Raw genomic sequence first — 21,547 nt, 5'->3', positions numbered from 1 at the left:
AGGAGCCCCGCCTCGAACCGTCACGTGGCCAGAAGCGCCCTTGGCACGTGACCCACCTCGCGCTAGGCCAATCAGCCTCTGCAGGGGCGGGGACGCGGAGTCCGAGGGGCGGGAGGATCGAGCGTACCTGCCTCTTCTCGCGAGCCTTGATGCTGTCGCTTCTCAGCCGCCCACGGCCCGGAGCGAAGGTCTCGCGAGGCTTGGGCGCTGCGGCGGTAGGAGGAGGACGGGGAAGGACGGAGCCCTGCCACGGCTGCCTCCCTCGCTCTCTCCCTCGCGCACTCGCCCGCCCCCTCCCTCCCTCCCCTCCCTTCCCCGGCCCCGGCTCCGGCCCCGGCCCATTCGCTGTTCCGTCTTCTGCAGGGAGGATGTCGGGCTCGTCGCTCCCCAGTGCCCTGGCCCTCTCGCTGTTGCTGGTTTCTGGCTCCCTCCTCCCAGGGCCAGGCGCCGCTCAGAACGGTAAGCGGGGCGCCGGGGGCCGGCCGGGCGGGGGCTGAGGGACGGTGGCGGCCGGAGAGGGCATTTCGGGGCCGGAGGAGGTGGCGGAGTCCGGGGAAGGGGGCTCGTCGGAGTCTGAGGTGCTGCGGGCCCGACAGGACCAAATGCCGGTCGCGAGTTCGAAGAGGCGCGCGGGTGTGAGAACCGGAGGCGCCTGTCCAAGAGGTGGGGGCGTCCGATAAGAGCTTGAGGTGTTGCTGATTTAGAGGCTCCGTATCTTGGGGTTTGTCGCTCCGAGTCGGGGAGGGGTCCCCGAAGAAGCCGACCTGAGGAGCTGGAGTAGCGGGGGCGGATAAGGAAGGGGTGCAGCGTTTATAGAAGGCTGCACGAGACAAACATTTGTGTTTAAGGTGACAGAGTGGTATCAGGCTCCACAGATGAACCGGGGTCCCGGGCGCTGGGGTCGTCCAAGGTTCTTCTGGGGCCCTGTAAGACTGGTGACATCCTTAAAAATAAATATGAGACGTTGGGGGAAGGGAGTCCTGAAGAACACTGAGGAGAGTACTAGAGCCCTAAGGAGGGGGTAAGGAATCCGGGAGCCTTGGCTGTGGAGGTGGAGGGAAGGTGGGTGGCAAGCCGAGGTAGTGGGTTGACTGCAGTAGGGGATCTGGAAAGAGGAGCAGCAGAAGCTCTAAACGAAGTGGGGGAAGAGGGCTGGGTTTGCTGAGGAGGGTGGAGTGTTGGGCATTCTAGGGTAGTGGTTGGGAGAGCAAAAAGGAGTTTCTAAATAAGGAGAGGAGAAGCGAGCAGAGGATGGGGAGAAAGGGTTGAAACTGGGGTAGGGGGAATTATTTGTTAGAGAAATAAGGGTGCCTGACTATAGAAATGGAAGTGGGGGAAGACAGAAAATAAGGGAAGGGAGTAAAATGCAGGAAGCCGGGGGTGTAATGTTGGTTTGCAGTGTGGAGGATATATTAGGGAAGGGAGGAGCTGAGTTTTGGCAAGTGCTGTATGATATTGGTTGGGCCTTTCACACAGCTGAAACTGCAGTGGTGGGATTGAGGGCCAGCACTGGAGAGAGGGAGATGGAGGGAAATGTGTTTTTAAGATCGAAAAGTTTCAAAAACTGAAGAGACATTATTGCTGAGGAACATAAAAGTAGTCCCTGGGATGTGTTCAGGGTACGGTGGAAAGGAGATAATTGAACTGGGTTTTGAACTGAAATTCTTTAGAGAAGATGGAGACGTGGTGGGGAGGCATGGTGATGGAGGATCTAGACAAAAAAGATTCTGATTGTTAAAGGTATGTGTTAAAATTCAGCTGCTGAATCGATCTTTTAGAGATGAGATTAGAAGTATTGTGAACAGTTTCTGCCCTTGTGGAGAGAGCCTTTAAGAGATTTCAAAAATATTTTTCTAGGAAAAAAAATTATGAGGTTGAACTCATTCATGACTTTACTGGAGAGTGAACTGTAAATTCTTTTTGCTAATTCTTTGTTGTTTCTTTGTTGTTATGCTAGAACAGTTTAAAATTACTCTTGTTGGAAGAGCTGAAATTAAAATGGCTTTCGTTAAAAAATAAAATCATTGATAAAGCTAATGGAGTTAACCATTCTAAGGAGAATGCAGGCTTAAAATGCTGAAGGTTACAATGAAAATATATTACTAAAGATCAAAAAAGCATCAGTTAAATGTAAGTGTTTGTTGCACCAAATCATACAAATAAAATCTTATGTATGCTTCATGGCTTCCAATGATCACTGCAGGGGTCAGGAAGGAAACATTTTTTCTATTTCTAGCATTGAATATGTGAAGCATATTGGGTATTTTCCCTGTTTTCCTTCAAAGCATGAGGCTACTGTGGAAGGCAAGGTAGAGTTATTCTGATTTGTCTTATCAGTTTTTAGTCTGTGTTAACAATAATCTCAGCTATTCAATTTGTGGGAAAAGCAAGGTTTCATTAGGCACAATAGCTGAGAGATTTTTTATCTTAACATGTTTAATCTCTGTACTGGCACACAGCTTCTTAGAAAATTTATAATACAGTGAAATTGTAGTTTCTTAGCAACTAAAGCAAGGCTTTTGCATAGGCCTACAAAGACTCATCTGGTTATTCTCAGTGATGTGTGTTCTAAATACAGCATAGTGCAGCCTTTTCCTTGAAATGAGCTTGAATTCAGTCACGTGACTGGTGAAGTGAAGCTGAGCTTGTAGTTGACCCAAATGAATGTAAATTTAATTCAAGAAAAGAAAGGCTGTTTTTTGAGTTTGAGTCCATATAGGTAAGGATGCCATTTTATAGCTTGTTATGACATGTCTATAAGATTAAAGTTTTCTGTTGGTAATAGCTCTTCAGTAGTCTGACTTCATGTCTTGGGGTTTGTATTTTCTTATAGTGTTTCAGAAGTGGATACTGTATTCTAGATGATCTTGAAAAGTTGGATTATCCATTTAAAATGATGACTTCAAAAAAGAACCTCCCCAAACCAAAGTATTTCTGGTTTAAGTATGTGGTAGTTTAGATTGAGTATAGATGTTTTTCAAAAGGTCTGTTTCCTTATTCCCAAAGTGAAGAACTTTAAGTAGGTGACCCTTAAGGTCTCCTCTAGCTGTGATCCATTACCAGAGAGATTCAGGGCTTTTCATTCAGATAGAATTTGTTTCCCATCCAGATATTTAGACTTGTAGGATCATAGTTTCAAGTAAAATGCTTATTTAAGGTGTCATTTTAAAGGAAGAAACCTGTCCTAAAAAATAAACTTCTTGTTGAGACTTTGAAAGCTTTAGACTGAAATTAAAATTGAGTTTAGTGTAAACCAGGCAGTATTATATGATGGTCAGGAGCACAGACTTTGGATCCTGATATACCTGGGCTTGAGCCCCATCTCTTGGACTGATTGACCTTGAGTAATATGCTTAATACCTCTAAGTCTCAGTTTTATCATCTGTAAAATGGGGTTTATAATAACACTCCCCTAGGGATGATATGAGAATTAAATGAAACAGTCTTAAAGCACTTAGATTTCTTCCTGGCATATAATTAGTTTTGGGGAGTAAAGTTTTACTATATGTAACACTTGTTACTATATGTAACATATGTTACTATATGTAACATATGCTACATTACTATATGTAGCATAACAGTACTATATGTACTAAGTGTAGCATAACAGTACTATATGTACTGTTTGCTTACTATAGTGAGTAAATGTTAGCTATTTACTACCGTTATCCTTTAGAAATGCTATTTTTAATTACTTATTTTACTTTGTGTATATATTGAGCTTTGTTAATGCTGCTCACTGTCATCTTGAGTAAAGTTAAATAGGGCATTTGAAGGCCCCAGATTTGTGCTTTTTGCTTATGTAACTTTTTTTAGAAAAGTGACCAGCTGTGTTGCGTCTGCATTTGTAGATTCTGGTGAGGAAGTTCATATTTCCATTTCATTGTCTGGGAGATTTCATGTTTTTGTTTCATTTCAGTGAACTGAATATCTTGTTGTGAATAAGAGAAATAGAATGTAGTGCCTGGACCACAGTAAAGTGTTGGAGGTGTTAGCTGATGAGTGCATGTGAAGTGTAAAAATGTAATATATTTATATTGAAAATATAAAAATAGATAATTAACACTGTTTAGTGGGAGAAAATGAATCTAATGAATTTTATTATTAATGATCTAAATTTTAAGAAACCGTTTTGCTTGGATGATACTAGATAGTTGTGAACATTGTGCTTTGTAAAAATGCCAGTATTTGCATGAGATGATTCATGACTCTTTTTCTTTTCTGTCGAGTGCTGTTTGCTTCAGTGGTTTGCCAGTTTTCTCTCCTTGAGTATGTTTTTAGACATTTGCTGTTGATTGTGCATCTCTCCTTTGCGTGAACTAAAATGAGCAATAAAAGACATGGTATCTATGGCAGCTGTGGCACAAATGACATGCCAAATATCAAGCAACAAATCTTAACGTAATTAGTCCAAAAAAAGATTTTAAATGACCAGAAGAAATTGTTTGCCTTGAAATTCATTAGCATTTCCTAAGGAGATCATAAGCGTCCAGACTCTCATGCAACTGACAACAGTGTCACTACTGATGTAATGAAGCACCCAGGCACGAGAAACTGGTCAGGGGACCAGGATGGAAAGGCCATGTTACAACATCAGGATCTGTTTCTGGGCTGTTAGTCTTTGCTTTTCAGGGTTCCTGGATTCAAATTAGAAAAGAGATGCAGGTAGGTTTTTGTGTTGCCTGACATAACAGAGCTTACCCTGTTAGTATATCATGGTTTAAAACAACAAAAGACAATAAAAGCTTTTACATGTAAATGCGCCCCACAGTCCAAACATTTGGCATAAATTAAGATTGAAGTTCATTACAGGTCTGATTTTGTGTGAGTCATACAGATCCTCATGAAAAATTAGACTGTTTTGTCTTAAAGTAATTCCTTGATTTTTCTCATTAATACAATTTTGATGGGAAACATTTTCTCCTGTGGAGTATACATTTAGACATTAATAAAAGGCAAAATGTCATTGTGTTGTCTTTATTCATATTTTTAAAATAAATATTTAACAGGGCTGCAAAGATAACCAGATATGAGTAGAAAAGTGCTCTGGCAGTTTGGACATTGTTTTTCATTTATTTAGTTTGAGCTGTTTTTTCAAAGTTAAGATATTTCATATTTAAAATCTGAAATTTTTGCTGGGTCTATGTAAAGGTGTTTTTACAGGACAATTTGGGAAGAAGATAAGGTGTTCATATCTGTACAAATGAAGCATGTAGAAAAATGATTGGGATATCACACAGGAGATGTTCAATGAAAGCTTGAATAAAATTTTGCGAAGAAATTTGGGAAAAGAGAATTCTGTGAAAAAGTGTCTGAGGCAGTCTCTTATTACTGTTTACAGTGAGCACATTCTGGACAGGATCAAAGGTAGAGAATGAAGTTCTGAGAGAAAAAGAAGAAAGGCTATAGTTCTAGTACAAGGAAGAAACAGGAAGCAAGAATGAGAAATGAATCTTCCTTTGATGAGCATCTGGATAAATAGAATCTGTTAGAAAAGACCAAGGTCCTCTGGAGTAAATCCGTACATCAAAATTAAAATATGTAATGATGAAGAATCATCTCCTGAGAACAGTTGGCCTTGCTTTCAGTGTGCCTTTTTAAACAAAACACTGTCATTTTACATGAATTTTTATAAATGCCATTGATGATATGGAGCTTAATTTTAAGCACCTTAGATAATGCATTTTTAAATTGTGAGGTTTTGATGGATTTTTTCCCCCTGAATTCCTAATTTTAGTTGATAAGGATTAGCTTTGTAAAGGCAGGAAACCTCTCCAGTAAAACTAGTTGAAAATAAACTATTACATTCTAAGCTTATATATAGAAAAGTAAACTTCTCATTGAATTTAAAGTAAAATATTGTAGTGATCCTATGTAAAAGCATTATTCCAGAGGTATTGATGTGTACATTTAAAAAGTTGAATACACAAGTAAATTTTATGTTTTTCAAGAGTTTATTCAAGAGTCAGGATTTGTACAATTCAGGTTTACTGTGTAATCTAAAATTGAAAGTAGGCCTAAGTTTTTATTGTTTGCTTTTGTATATATGCAAAGACATATGTTTATTAGTCAAACCTAATTAACGTGAGGTTATTTTTTCCTTATCATTGAGAACTTTTAATTGGTCTGTGTGGAAATGGGGTTTACTAAATATTTAGAGTTCCCCTAAGTATCTAGCTTATTTGCATACAGTAAGTTAGTAGTAGATTTATTTGATGTCCCTCAGACATCTGCTGGTTTTTTGTTTTGTTTCTTGTTTCTGTTGTGTTTCAAATTAAAAAACCCAGTCTTACCTTTTCATTAAAGCTGTATTAAGTTCCTTGTACTAAAAAGTACTGGATGGTGTTCTTTTGCCTTTCTGAAAACAGTTATGGAATGTTTTAACACTAACCTTCTTTCCACACACTGAAACCTTACAGTATGGTAATGGTTTTTTGCAGAAATAGGTCAGTTTAGATGTGCTTTGCTTCCTTTTGCTTTGTCTTGATTTATATCATTGTTATACCCAAGTATTGCTTCAAATTAACTAGACAGCGAAACATAATGAAATGATTTGAAGTCACTCTGAAGGTGTCAGGATTCTATATGCGAGACTGTTATTAGAAAACGTTAAGTTCTAATCTGTACCAATAGTTTTAATCAATTTCAAATGTATACTCATATTCTGGAAGTGATTAAATATAAAATACAAGACAGTGTCAAGTCCTTTCTGATAGAATACTAACAAGGCAAAATGTTTCATATGCAGTAGAGGGTGTGCTTGCATATATAAATTATGTCATTGATTGTTCTTTTGCTAATGACAGTATTTGTAAACCACTAGATTAGGTGATGTCTAAATTCCCTTCTGGTTCTAAAATCACACAGTTCTATTAACCTTACAGTTTAGAAGGCCTAGAGAGAGAATGCTTTGTTTTAGTGAAGTTTAGAAACTTAACTTTTTTGATATTAAGGAAAACTGAGGCATCCACTGTTTTGAAATCCAACTGCCTGTAAACCTATTTCAGATGACACTTGTAGTTCATGTTTCCGTGAAGGCTGAATGGTGTCTGTTATAGAGATCTCATATTAAACTTGCTGGGAAAATTGCCAGTCTGAATGAAACAATTAAGAAATGAAAATCACTCCCTGGTAGGTAGATATTTTGTGTGTTTTCTGTTGGTTGAAAAGTAGTTGACTATTGAAGAGGCAATGAAAAGACAGTGACGCACACTTAACTAATTGTATTTTTATGTTATCATTTGAGGAGCTTTGCTTTCTGTTTTTGAATTAATTTCTCCTGTCCCTTATGCATTTTTTAAAGACCTTTAAATCTGTTCATTATAGTTGAATGGGGAAACCCAAGCATTACTTGAATTAAGTCTGAGGAAGTTTGTAGATTGATATTCCTTAGAATCAGAGTGTCAAAGTCTCAGATTACAAATTTATTCATCATTTTACTATAAATTGGTTAGGTCCATTTCCTATTTTTTCTTTTTCACATTTTTGTCAGAATTTCAAACTTCAAAAAGTAGAATGAATAATGTAGTAAACTTCCATATAGTCATCATCTAGTGTCAGTAGTTATCAGCCACATCCTTGCTGCTTAATAATTTAAAAATAACCTGAAAAATTAACATTACAAATTAAAATTTCCTAGGTGTTGAAATGTAGTTAGGGATTAGCTTATATTAATAACATAGAAATAATTTGGTTCATATACAATCATGTTGTAATGACTAAAAATATAAAAGCTCATTGGAAAAAGACTTTCCAACTTTTGACCCAGATAAATAGGTTTTATTTGTGACTTAAGTGTATGCAGAAATATGTGATGTTTTGTGAAACAGTACCTTTCCTTACTCTGTAATGTATTTAAAGGAAATTATTGTTACGTTCTATATTGATTTCATGATTTATTAACAGGCTATGAGATTCATGTTTGAAAGACAGAGCATTGTCATGTATGGAGTAGTTTTGTCTTATTTACATATACCATGTACTGTGGAGCAATATGATTTCTATAAGTATAATAAGGATTTTCACAAGGCATTTATTTATTTGTAATATCAACATGTACTGTTATTAGTCATTATTAGTAAAGAGAATACAGCATTGTTTAACAATACATTACCCATTACTTATATAATATTGATTCTTCCATCCCATTTGAATTTCCAAAAAAAGGGAAGGCTATAATAATTTGAATATCATAATCAAAGCACAAATTTTCCAGTATGTTTAGTTGTCCTTTCTTTTAAATTAGAGCTTCTAGTCATTATTCCCGCCCTACCTTTGAGTTATTAGTTGAGTACAAGACTGGAACGCTGCTGTTTATTCCGAGCTGAATGCTTACTCTGATACTGTTGTTTGAGGCACATTTCTGGTGCGTACAGAATAACTTGAACACTGGCCAAGGGAAGGAAGGGAGAGGGGAAGCAGAACCATCACTGAAGAATTATTTGCCTTTCATGTGTAAGATAACTAGAGTAGCAAGTTTATTTTCTTGTTTTTAGATATCACTGCTGCTTGAAGGAAAAAAAGGCAAGATGTCTTGTCCTGTGTTGGCAACTACTTGTGAAATACTTTTCAATCCATATTGAAAATGTTAAACGAAAATTAAATTTAATTTAGGATTTTTCGATTTTATAAGTTTAACAGGTTGGAACCCATTGTGGACCAAGTGGAAAGAAATAGCTAAATAGCTCCAGCATTGAAATTATATCATTAATCCTGACTTTCAAATAATTTATCAAGAAAGATGAACTAAGTGGCTTTAATGCAAACCAGAAAGGGCTGCTACCTGGAAAAGAGCAAGTATAAAGAGGTTTCAAGTAACGTGCAGTGAAATGTCATTGAATTACTCTTAGACAAATAAGATAGTGATCACATATCAAAATTATGGTTTCTATTTTCTTACTAGGATTAATGTCCAAATAATTTTCAACCCTTTCCAACCACATTTAGGAAAAGATGCAGATAGTTCTATGCTGATGGTAGCATAAGACTTCGGAGAAAAACCTGAAGGAGCTAAATTTAGGAAAAGGGAGCACCAGGGGGATGTGATTATCTATTAATACCTTCAAGGTAGCAGTGTAAATGAAGTAAGGGAATTAGGTAGTCTCCAAAGATGGATGGGCTGTATCAAAGAGCAGTGTCCTAGACCACTGGGAAGAAAAAGCATAGGTTTAGTATTAAGATGATTTAAATGCAACTGGCAGAATAGAGTTATTTGCACTCACTCATAATCAGAGCCATTATAAGTAGGGCAGAGAACGGGTTGATTGGGACCTTATAAAATAGAATATCTCTTTTTGTTATATCTAGTACTTGTTTAGGAACCCAGTAGGAGAAAAAAACCTCTGGGAATGAAAAGGCAATGAGATGGATTTTGCAGAAAGGTTTTTGTGTTTTGGGGGGTTTTTTTGGCCATGCCCTTTGGCTTGGGGATGTCTCCTCCACCTGGAATTGAACCCAGGCCTTCTGTGGTGAAAATGCGAGTTCTAACTCCTGGCATGTCCAGAAGTTTTTAAGGATCAGAAATTAGTTTGTTTTTGGCTCTGAATTTCTGTGGTTATTATGATTCAAGAAAAACAGTAGATTAATTTCGGAATCCATTAAAGTAGCTTTTAAGACCTGCCTGTAATACTTTAAACAGAATTCTGTTTATTATAACCTTCATAAGCAACTTCTTTTTGTTTAGTTATAAAAAATGGACACTGAAATTTTCCCAATGTCTGTTTAACACATGGAAGCATAAGCTTCGTAAGAGTTCATTCATTAGACTGGATGGAGCCTAGTAAAAGTTTAACCTTTGGCTCTTAGAAATTAGGTCCATTTTAGGTGTTAAGAAAGGCTTATCAGGAAATGAGCACTTCAGATTAATTCTTAAGGCTTCATCAGTCAAAATACTGCTGTGATAGAAACCCCAGCCTATTTTATGAGTGGAGATGGTACTGCAGTACTTTGGTGGAGATGGGAGCTCATTTTAATTATCTCGAAGAGTGTAGGGTTGCCAGATCAAAATGCGGGATGCCCAGTTGTTATTGAATTTCAGAAAAATAATGAGGAATTTTTATTTGGCACATCTGGTGATCCTAGAAGAATGTCTTTTTTTGCTATTTTTACCTTCTACTTAGAACTTAAACAGTAAAAAAAAAAATGAAGTCACTCAGTCGTGTCTGATTCGTAGTGACCCCATGGACTGCAGCCTACCAGGCTCCTCTGTCCATGGGATTTTCCAGGCAGGAGTACTGGAGTGGGTTGCCATTTCTTTCTCCAGGGGATCTTCCATCTTGTAATTTGATAAGTTTTTGTATATTAAGGTAGTGTTAGAAAAAAATTAGGGTTAGAGTAACTCAGTTGTGTCCAACTCTTTGCAGTTCCACAGACCAAAGATCCCCAGGCTCCTCTGTCGATGGAATTCTCCAGGCAAGAGTCCTGGAGTAAATTGCTATTCTCTTCTCCAGGGGATCTTCCCGACCCAGAGACTGAACCTGGGTCTCTTGCATTGCCGGCTTTGAGCTACAGGAAAGACCTGTATTGTGTATTCAAAGAAACCTTTAAAAAGTAGATTTAATATGAGCAAAATCATGTTACATTGCAAATTCTGTATGAGTAAATGTAGTTTAGGATAGTATTATTTTATTTTGTTACATCACATTTCTATATATATATTTTTTCAATTCTGCTATCTTATATTTGACAGTTTTTCATTTATTCTTTTAAAAATTAAAGCTATTTTAAGGTGAAGTTAGGGTCTCAGGCTGTTTTTTTTTTTTTTTTCCCCTGCAGTTCCCCATTTCTCTCCTTACCTAAGTGAAAAGTGAAAGTCACTCAGTAGTGTCTGACTCTTTGTGACCCCATGGACTATACATGTAGTCCATGAAATTCTCCAGGCAGAGTGGGTAGCCTTTTCCTTCTCCAGGGGAACTTCCCAACCCAGGGATCAAACCCAGGTCTCCATCATTGCAGGTGGATTCTTTACCAGCTGAGCCGCCAGGGAAGCCCAAGATTACTGGAGTGGGTAGCCTATCCCTTCTCCCGCAGATCTTCCTGACCCAGGAGTGGAACCGGGGTCTCCTGCATTGCAGGTAGATTCTTTACTAGCTGAGCTACCAGGGAAGCCCCTCCTTAGCTAGAGTATTTTAAAATTTAGGACACTATTGTTTGAGGGTATATGACAAAGATGGGGCTCTTGGTTCAAGGATTGTCCTTTACAGTTTTTCCTTAGGGTCTTGGAACATATTTACTTTCTTGTCTTGGAAGAAGAAAAGAAATGAATGAAGATATGACCGCCCACACCCTTTTCTTCTTAGTGGGTTCAGAATAATTTTAACTTGCTTAATTATAACCACCTGATTTAGAGAATCAGGGAAAGTGTATGTGGGATGTAATTTCTTTATAGTTAAATTTCAGTACTAAGAAAAAAATCATGGTTTCATGAGCTTTATTATAAAGTCTTTTGATTGGAGGTATGTTGCTGTGTATTAGTCATTCAGTATAAGAGATCTACTTCCTGTCCTTTTGGTGTGGACTGGGGTGAGGTGGCTGTAAGAATGATAAGAATTGAACTGTGTACTAGCCTCCAGGGTTAATGATATTAAGTATTAAGTAGTATAAAGATCATCATAACTATTCTTACACATTTATTTGAAATATATTTAAGGCAGTTTAACAAAGTATTAAAAATAATCCATGGTTTTTATGAAACTAGAACATTAGTATACTTTAAATTTGATGCCTAAACTGAGTTGGAGACCGTAGTACTGGGTAAGTAAATTGATTATCTGTCACCGTTGTAAACGTGAAATATAAATAAAACCTATTAGGTCGTCTTCTGGGACAGTGTAGTTGAATGGAAAAGGGTGCTCAATTTGGCAGTAGCTCTGGATTCTACTTCTGTTTAAGTTCCTGTGGTTTCTCTTTTTAAAATTAGTGTAATACTTAATCTGTAGGGGTTTTATGAGATAAGATAGTAACATATGGAAAATGCTTTATAAACTGCTTTACTGTAGAGAGTTATGTAGGGATAGCTTTAATTATAAGGGTGGTACTTTTACGTTTACTTTTAATATGCTAACTTCAACTCTTGTAGTTCATAGGAAAGTGAAGAGGAAAATAAAGTTCTAGTGAGAAGGGCCAGATTATTTCAGGTTTGGTTATGACTCTATCATATCATAAAATATTTGTGTTTAGATGATTGTTACCAGACTAGCCTTTTCACTGAATTGTCCCCCTCTGCTAGGGAAGGTCAACGTTGAACTTCTTATAATCCTTGATAGACTTCCCAGGTGGCGCAGTGGAAAAGAATCCTGCCAGTACAGTAGAGGCAAGAGACTCAGGTTCAGTCTTTGAGTCAGAAAGATGGCCTGGAGTAGGAAATGGCAACCACTCTTGTGTTCTGGCCTGGAAGTTTTCCATGGACAGAGGAACCTGGCAGCTACAGTCCTTGTGGTCGCAAAGAGTTGGACATGACTGAGTGACTAAGCATGGAGCAGCCATCCTCACTTTACGTAGTAACTTCATTCCTGGAAAATTGATGATGAAAACCGTGCAAGAATACTTCGTGGTGTATATAGAAAAGAGTTAGATTCTAGGCTCAGACTAAGTGTTCATCTTGAATGTCGTTTGAAAGTTGTGTAGAAAAAGGGATGGTTCCTTGTTGTGTAAGACACTGTGGGATATTGAAGATCCCTGGTCCTGCTAAGTCACTTCAGTCGTGTCCGACCCTGTGTGACCCCATAGACAGCAGCCCACGAGGCTCCCCCCGTCCCTGGTATTCTCAAGGCAAAAACACTGGAGTGGGTTGCCATTTCCATCTCCATCCCTGGTCCTAGCCCAGGCTATTAATGATATCCAAATTATTGTGTTAACCAAAAATACACCTACAACTTTACATGCTTTGTAAAAGTCAGAGCAGCTTCAGTTGAGAACATCTCCATTTTGTGCCTGCACTGAAGTATCCTCTGATAATGGGTTATAGTGCCTGAGACAACCTCTGGTCAAAACCACACCTCTTCTAGGAATGGAAAGGCAAGGAGAGCAGCTCTTCACTTGTTTTTATTGTCTTTGTTGACATGTATTAAAGCAGGGATGCAAACTTGTTTACCATAGGAGCTAGGCAAGTACTCTTTGCTAAAGTGGAGAATATGATAGATGCTTTGACTGAATACTGGACTTTTAAAAGTACTGTGCAGGTCCTATAGTGTAGAACATGGAACTCTGCTCAGTGTTACGTGGCAGCCTGGATGGGAAGGGAGTTTGGGGGAGAATGGATACATATATATGTATGAACATGAACTCTGGTAAAGTCCGGGAGGTAGTGAGGAACAGGGACACCTGGAATGCTGCAGTCCATGGTGTTGCAGTCGGGCATAACTTAGTGACTGAACAACAACAGCATAATGTATGGCTTAGTGGCTTTGCAGTTCACCTGAAACTATCACAACATTGTTAATTGGCTACACCCCAATACAAAATAAGTTTCTTTAAAAAAAAAATTCCATGGTTTTAAAAAATTAAAAAAAAATACTGTGCTGGTCAAGTAAAACTGTCAGTGGCTCCCTGTTTTATGTCCTCTTCACCAAAGAATTATGTTAACAGATTTTGAAGCCTAAGAGATTGGATTGGAATCTTGATTTTTGCTAAGTCTCTTACTCTGTTTCCTCATCTGTTTATTTGGAATAATACACACCTCACAGGTTAGAATGAAAGGCTTGCATAAATCAACTTGCATGATAGCTGACACAGGAATGTGCTTGATAAGATTTCCTGTCACTAATAGCCTTCAGTTATCTTGGTTTACTTTTAAAATTTTTATTTTTAATTGAAAGATAATTGCTTTACATTGTTGGTTTCTGCCATACAACAGGGTGAGTCAGCCATAGTATATGTATGTCTGTTCCCTCTTGAGCCTCCCTCCTACCCCCCCCCCCCCAGGTTGTCACAGAGTATCAGGTTGAGCTCCCTGTGTTACACAGCAGCTTCCCGCAAGCTATCTATTTCACATGTGATTGGGCTTCCCTGGTGGCTCAGCTGGTTAAGAATCTACCTGCAATGCAGGAGACCTGGGTTCAATCCCTGGGTTGGGAAGGTCTCCTGGAGAAGGGAAAGGCTCTTCCAGTATTCTGGCATACTGGAATATTCCAGTATTCTGGCCTGGAGAATTCCATGGACTGTACAGTCCATGGGGCCAGAAAGAGTTGGACACAACTGAGCGACTTTCACTTAACTTATATATGATAGTGTATATGTTTCAATGGCGCACTCTTGATTTGTCCCACCCTCTCCTTCCTCCCACCCACTAAGACATCCACTAGATGTCCAATGACAAATGAATGGATAAAGAAGTTGTAGTACATATATACAATGGAATATTACTCAGCCATAAAAAGGAATACATTTGAGTCAGTTCTAGTGAGTTGGATATTATAGAGCCTGTTACATAGAGTGAAGTAAGTCAGAAAGAGAAAAACAAATATGTATTAATGCATATATATGGAATCTTGCTTTACTTTTTAATCTTTTTGAAAGCTAGCTATACTTATAGTGAAATGGTTAAGAAATTTGAAATCTCTGATAATGTGAGATATTAGACTTCTTACTTTCAACAGAAACAGGAAAGTAATTAAAATGAAATTTTTAGGTTAATAACACAACTTACCTACCACTTAAGGTATTTGGAGCCTGATTATTTAAAGCTGTTTGGAGCCTGATGCTTGTAACACTAAATGTGCAGATTCCAAACTATTTCAGTAGATTAGCGTCCTTAGTCTTTCAAGTTAGCTTTCAATCTTAGCAGAGCAATGATCTTTATTTAGCATATTTATTTTTGAAGTAATATTGGAGCAAGTAATTTTGCTAGTATTGCAGTACCTTATTGTACCTTCAAAATTAGATTATGCCATAGAAGTGACATACTTTTATATTTATTGCTTGAGCTAGAAATTTAGCAACATGATTTTTAGTAGGAAACTGATTTATGATTTTCTTTCATTTGCCCAGTAAATGTCTTGAAAGCTTTACATTTTCTTGGTTCGTGTAAAAACCTTTAGAGGCATATACATCTTGTTATGTATCTTGTTTTCATACTTTAGCAGCAGAAATTTTTTAAACTTGTACTTTCCTTTAGTAATTAACACAGTAACCTCCATGGTTAAAGCAGTACTTGTGCTTTATTTCCTTGTTCCTGTTCTTCATACTTGTATTTTTCATCTTTGTTTTCCTCCACAATATTATTTTGAGCCTTATGTTATAGTGATAAGTATATATTATTTTTTATAAGTCCCCCTCTCCCCCGCTGGCAACCCATTGCAGTATTCTGGCCTGGAGAATTCCATGGACAGAGGAGCCTGGCAGGCTACAGTCCATGGTGCTACAAAGAGTCAGATACGACTGAGCGACTGGCACACACGTCTGTCTTTAGTGTTTTTTTACCCATCTCTACTTGGTCCTGTCCTTTCTGGTATTTTCAGTTGTTTCTAGATAAACATTTGACCTCTTTGTCCTGTCTTATTTGAATCCCTTTGAGACAGAAGGGTAGCAAATTCTATTAGACTTCTAATACACAAAAGTTTGTTTAGTTTACTGATGTTTTGAGCTGATATGTTTGCATACTGACTTTGGGGGTATTTTTGCTTTTCCTAGCAGATGTTTATTGAGATTTTTCTAACATGCTTTTTAATCCCCACAGGGTTGTATAAAGTCCATATTTTTCAGAAACAGCTTAGGTAGTCTTTGAGGCCAGTTACAAAGGAAATTAATTCCTGAAGGAACTGGGGACATCAAGGCAGAAGGAACTTCAGGCAGGCAGCTGGTAATGAATATTGATTGTAACCTGTGAGTTACTTGCTGTGGGCTGGTAAATTTTAGTGCTTCCCTGCAAGACTGCCTCTTAACTGTGGAGTACCCATGAAACATTCTGAAATGTTTGCCCATGGAGCATATAATTTGCTACTCAGTGGCAGGTAGACATTAAAATTCAATTATGGGGTGGGGGTAGTGTTAGGGGTAATCGGATTTTACAGCTGTAGGATGAAAAGGCAAATTTTGATGTGCATTAAAGGAAAAAAAAATTAGAGTATACAGAGTAGTAAGTGAAAACTGCTCAGAAATAGCCAAAAGTATGAGCTTGCTGGCATTTGTATTTCAGTAACAGGTATGTATATTTTACCGGCTGTTTAAAGTCAGAATGGGAAAGAATTTGAGTGGAACATGTTTTTAGTAATGTTTTAAGAGTGTCACCTTACCATTCTGTAACACTATCCATTTGTCACTGAAAAAGCTCAAGAAGTGTATCATCTTAAACTCTCAAAATACACCATTGGAAAAACCTGAAAAAGCCCAGTAGTACCAGGTGAGCCTGCAGTAACCAGATATATAAGCTTGTGAGCTATCCCTGCCTAAAAGGTAATGAAGCTTTCATCAGGTTGAAGTTTCAAAGAGTAAATATAGCTAACCATAGGAGGTAGTTTTAGAGGCAGAGAGGCTGACTCTTCCTACCTTCAATAGTTATTAAACAACATTTTGACATGAAATTATTTAACTTAAAATTTTGAAAAAGGAAAGTTATTGGAAAATTAGGAAAAGATTTGCTTAACATAATTTCAAATAAATACTTAGGTATTATAGGTAAAATATTAAAGTTCTTCCTTTCACTCCTTGATTCCCATTCCTCAGGATAAGTGCTGCTAGTAGTTGTGTTTCTTTTCAAAGCTTGTTCTTTAAAAACATGAGCATTTACAGGCTGTAATGCTTTGTTGTCATTGTTTAGTCACTAAATTGTGTCCATCTCTTTGCGACCCCATGCACTGTAGCCCAGGCTTTTCTGTCCATGGGATTTCTCAGGGAAGAATACCAGAGTGGATTGCCATGCACTCTTCCAGGGGATCTCTCCGACCCAGGGATCTAGCCTGAGTCTCCTGCATTGCAGGCGAATTCTTTACCACTGAGCCACCTGGGAAGCCCCTGTATTAATTATGTTATAATTCATTTTGATATTTATAGCCTTCATTTTTTAAGTATAGTAATTGGAGTGATAGATCCTTTCATTCATATTAATGTATGGAGCCTCTAGGATGCATCTATTGTATTGTCACTGAAGGGAATTATGTTGATGATGACTGAATTCTTGATAAGAAATTGGCTCACCGAGCGGACCTTTCTCATTCCAAACAAGGAAAAGCTTCATTAAATGGAAAAAGAACAATATATTGCTGTATTTTTATACTCAGTCATATTTTTTTGGTGAAAATATTAAATGTTTATACATTTACTATTTGGCATGTAAATAATTCCTGGGACCACTCTGCTAATTTTTAATAGAAGTGCACTGTATACAGTTTTGCTATCCCTTTTCAAGAGAAGCATACTGCCTATGTTTGGGGCAGTAGGTAAGTAATATAACCTGATCCTTCCCCTCATTGTGGAATTGTAGGTAGTACCTAACTGTGGAGTTATGAGATAATGAAGACCTGAAACAAAATGATTAAGAGTATAATTGAGAAGTAATTATGAAAGAATAGTTTTGGATTGTTGACTGAATATTGGGATTTCCTGAGGAATTGAGGAGGGAGGAGATTTTAGTAGTGAACAGGAATCAGAAATTTGGGATTCTAGTAAGGGTTTTCAGTTACATTCTAAGCCTCTTTGGACTATGTTATTTAAGTGTTAGATTGGGGTGAGAATCAGATTTAGAAATTTTCAACCTGTAGCAAGTTTTTTCTTATTTAAAAAAATAGAAATATTAATATTTAATTAGATAAATGTAGAACTATTTGGGGGAGAAGAAATCCGCTAACCTGTTCCAAAGAATCCTTAGGGCCCAAGGAGCTGGGTTTTAAAATTATTGAAATGGATGACCCGTTTGTAGACCTACTTCTGAAGTTTTTGCACAAGGATGTTTCTTACCTTTGGTTTACAGTCTGCTTGGGCAGTCTTGGTATCTGTGGATACTTTGCAAAGTAGACGATTGAAATATTTTTACTATTACATGTGTCCACAGTTGAAATAAGACCAAAAGAAAAGATGATCCTTTTAATACAGTCTTATCAGACAGCACAACGATAATCATCCTATGCAAAGTATACTTGGTAAAATAATTTTTATTGCAAGGTTTGTAAGCTTCTTTATGAGAAAGAGCTACCTGTCATTTGTCCTGAAATCCAGATTCAAATAGGAGAATACAGAGGTGTGCTGTTGAGATTCTGCTTGGAAAAGGATTGAAAGTGCTACTCCTTTTCATCCCTTAGTGGGAAGAAAATCTTAAGCGTAGCAACCACCTTGAAGATCTGCCAGTAAGAACTAGAGATCTACCACTGAGTTCCAGTTTACTATTTAGGAGTGCCAGCTTAAAATAGTAAGTCACAGTAATGTCAAATACTTTTTAAGCTAATAGGCCCACACAATTTCCATAGAGATAATAGATAATTGGAGATGGCTGTGTAGTGATAAAAGCCTGAAATGGTAATATCGATGAGAAAGAAGTAGAAAATACTGCGTGATAGTCATTATAAGATAAAATGTTTTTTAATTAAATAATGTATATGGGATGTTAGTTCTAATTGTTCATAGTAAATGAAACATTTTTATTAATTTGTAACTGCCAGGGTATGCATCCTGCCTCTGCACATTTGTAGAATGACAGTACAATCTTAAGGGGTAGTGAATTAAATTATATGATATACTTTGCCCTGTGCCTGACACATATGAACATCAGTAAAGCTTAGCTCCTGGTATAATAATTTGGTTTCAGAGATGTTCAGTTATGTGTTCAGTAATCTTTTTAGAGTGTTCTTAAAATAGAAAAAAGAATAGTTAGAAAATGTTCTACTCCCTGACTCTTCCCCACAGATGTTTTTCTTAAAGGTTATCATTTCAAAGAAGGAGATTTCTAGGCTGTTTTTGATTCTAGAAGAACTTCCTTCTTTTTTAGAATTGATGATAGGCAGCATCATCAACCTAATTTGAAAAAGAATACGAAAGTTGCAGTCTAACTGTAAAGTAAAATCTCAAATCAGAAATCTTTTACACTCAATTTTTATTTCCTTGCCTACCAGGATTAATAGATCTTTGATTGTAACTGACTATATTACCTAACATCTTGGGATGTAACTCAGAGATTGACTCAATGGACATGAGTTTGAGCAAACTCAGGGAGATAGTGAAGGACAGAGAAGCCTGGTGTGCTGTAGTTAATGGGGTCATAAAGAGTCAGACACGACTTAGCAACTGAACAAAAAAAGTTAGGATTAATGGATGTACAGAAACAAAACAAACTGACATTAGGGATTTTTTTTTCTAATAAGTAACTTCTAGGGACTCTCTGATAAATTCAAATATGCCATAGCCAAGTCTCCTAGAATTTATGATTCTGTTGATACTCAGAAAAATGGCTCTGATATGAAAAACTCCGCTAATCAAAGAAAGACGGTTTCATTTATTTTACTGTTCATTAACATAATTACTGGTACATTTTAAGTTGTTAATAGGTTGAAATTTAATGAAAGAATTTTAAGGTTAATTCCTGGTGAGTGAGAATTGTGTTTCTCACCATTCATTTAACAAATATTATTGAGTGTAGTATGTACAGCAAGGTATTGTGGGGATACAAAATTAGAGACATTGTATGCCATTGTTGAAGTAGAGCATCTCTTGGTCACTTGCCTGTGTTGTTGTCTTTATTTTCTAAAATCATATCTGGTTAATAGGTGCAGAAATATTGAAGCTGACCAGATGGCAGGAAAAAGAACATAAACATTGCTTGGACTCGTGTAAATTTTGCCACCGTCACAATTAAGTAATGGGAAAGTTGCAGTTTCAACATATTGTTAATACAGTCCATAGTTAAAGGAGTAAAATTTGTCCGTTTTCATAAATCCTTGTAAAAAAGTGTGAAAATAAAACTCAGTGTAGTTCTATTCAGTATCCTCAAAATTTTAAATTTGGGGACCATTGGGGCCCAGAGTGGGGGAGAAAATTTCCCCTTCTGTGCCACTGCTGAAGTGAGGAAACTCTTCTGCTTGTGCCACAGTCCTTATTTTCCAAAGCCACATCTGGTTAACATTTAAAGAAACATTGAGGAGGACTAGAAGGCAGGAAAAAGGACATAGACATCACAAACTTAATGAATTTTTTTTTTAACTTTCTTTTTTTTTTTTTTATTAGTTGGAGGCTAATTACTTTACAATATTGTAGTGGTTTTTGTCATACATTGACATGAATCAGCCATGGATTTACATGTGTTCCCCATCCCGATCCCCCCTCCCACCTCCCTCTCCGCCCGATCCCTCTGGGTCTTCCCAGTGCACCAGGCCCGAGCACTTGTCTCATGCATCCAACCTGGGCTGGTGATCTGTTTCACCCTAGATAATATCCGTGTTTCGATGCTGTTCTCTTGAAAACAAACTTAATGAATTTTTATCACAACGTTAAATAGGAGCTATAATTCTCATTGGTTTTTTCTTTTCCTCTGGAATCACTTAGTCTGTGGCATATTGGCTTTGTTTCATTTCAGTCTCTATTGCAGAGTGCAGGGTGAGAGTTTGTTTAGCCTTGGGCTTTAGGCTGAGATTCTGTACATTTTGTTTTTTTAAAAGTTGAGAAAATTTGGTTGTGATAAGTGGTAGCTTTTTCAGAGCAAAAGCATTTCCCAGGATAATCTTTGGAACCAGATAGGTGCTCTTTTTATGAAAGTTTAAGGATTCTTTGTTAAGGCTAATAGCATTACATAGTCTACTCAAGTAAAGTCTAATGCTGCTGTGAGAGCTTCTGGCATGGATACTGTATCAGTCTGAGTCCCTGACAGCAGAATGATGAAAAGACCTTTCTTCTTAATTTTCCAGAGCAGAATAATAAATTATTTACGTGAGGTTAAGAAGTATTGTCCAGATAACAGGAAGGGGTTGATTCCTATTTTGGTGTATTTTATCCTAGTAAAAGTTCATTACATTCAGTGGTGAATCATTTGGAAAGAACTGTTAATTATGTAGAAAGTTCCATCCTCAGTTCCTTTTTCATCCTCTGAGTGATCTCATCTCTTCCCATGGCTTCAACTTCCAGCTAAGCTGATAATTCCCAACTGTGTATTTCTAGTCTCCGATTCTCTCCTAAATACCAGATCCATGTATGTGTTTTTTATTATAATATCTGAACATCTCACCAGCACAGCCCATCCTGTGTGTGCCTCCAAAGCCAATTTGCAGCTTGCCTTCCTTTATTCCATTTATAGTATCACTCTCCACTCCATAGTCAGTTTCAGTTAATTCTATCCTGTAAACATGTCTTATATCCGTCATCTTCTCACCATTTCTACAGCTTCTCTAAACTAGTTCAGGCTCATTTTTTGTTTGGATTAGTGAATGAGTTTCCTAACTCCTTTCCCAGTTTGGATCCATCCTTCATACAACCACTAGTCAGATCTGTCATATCACTTACTCTGTTGAAAGAAGTCCAGGCTCTTAGCCTGTAGGATGCTTGTCACTTTCCCTAAATTGTGAGGTCTTGAGGCTATAGATGTCTTATTTTTCTGAGTTAGCATGAACATTTGACAAGTGCTTGGCATGTAAAA

At 37.5% G+C, this 21,547-nt stretch overlaps 1 protein-coding gene and 1 long non-coding RNA gene across 3 annotated transcripts in view; both read left to right on the top strand.

The window, feature by feature from the left end:
• Positions 1–100: 100 nt before the first annotated feature.
• The window catches only part of NPTN (neuroplastin), a 64,448-nt gene continuing 43,001 nt past the window's right edge, over positions 101–21,547 (top strand). For both annotated transcript variants that reach the window (XM_020893530.2, XM_020893529.2), the window contains exon 1: positions 101–459. In XM_020893530.2, coding sequence (XP_020749189.2) covers positions 150–459 — 310 coding nt within the window. In that variant the 5' untranslated portion in view covers positions 101–149. The remainder of the gene's footprint in view (positions 460–21,547) is intronic.
• On the top strand, positions 1,096–5,401 carry LOC139035573 (uncharacterized). Its single transcript, XR_011488177.1, has 2 exons — positions 1,096–4,665; positions 5,342–5,401. It is a non-coding gene; the product is annotated as an uncharacterized lncRNA (long non-coding RNA).

This window comes from Odocoileus virginianus, chromosome 6 (genome assembly GCF_023699985.2).
Source record: "Odocoileus virginianus isolate 20LAN1187 ecotype Illinois chromosome 6, Ovbor_1.2, whole genome shotgun sequence".
NCBI classification, from domain to species: domain Eukaryota; kingdom Metazoa; phylum Chordata; class Mammalia; order Artiodactyla; family Cervidae; genus Odocoileus; species Odocoileus virginianus.
The sequence above is the reverse complement of the archived record's forward strand: the minus strand, read 5'-3'. Positions and strand labels throughout refer to the sequence as shown.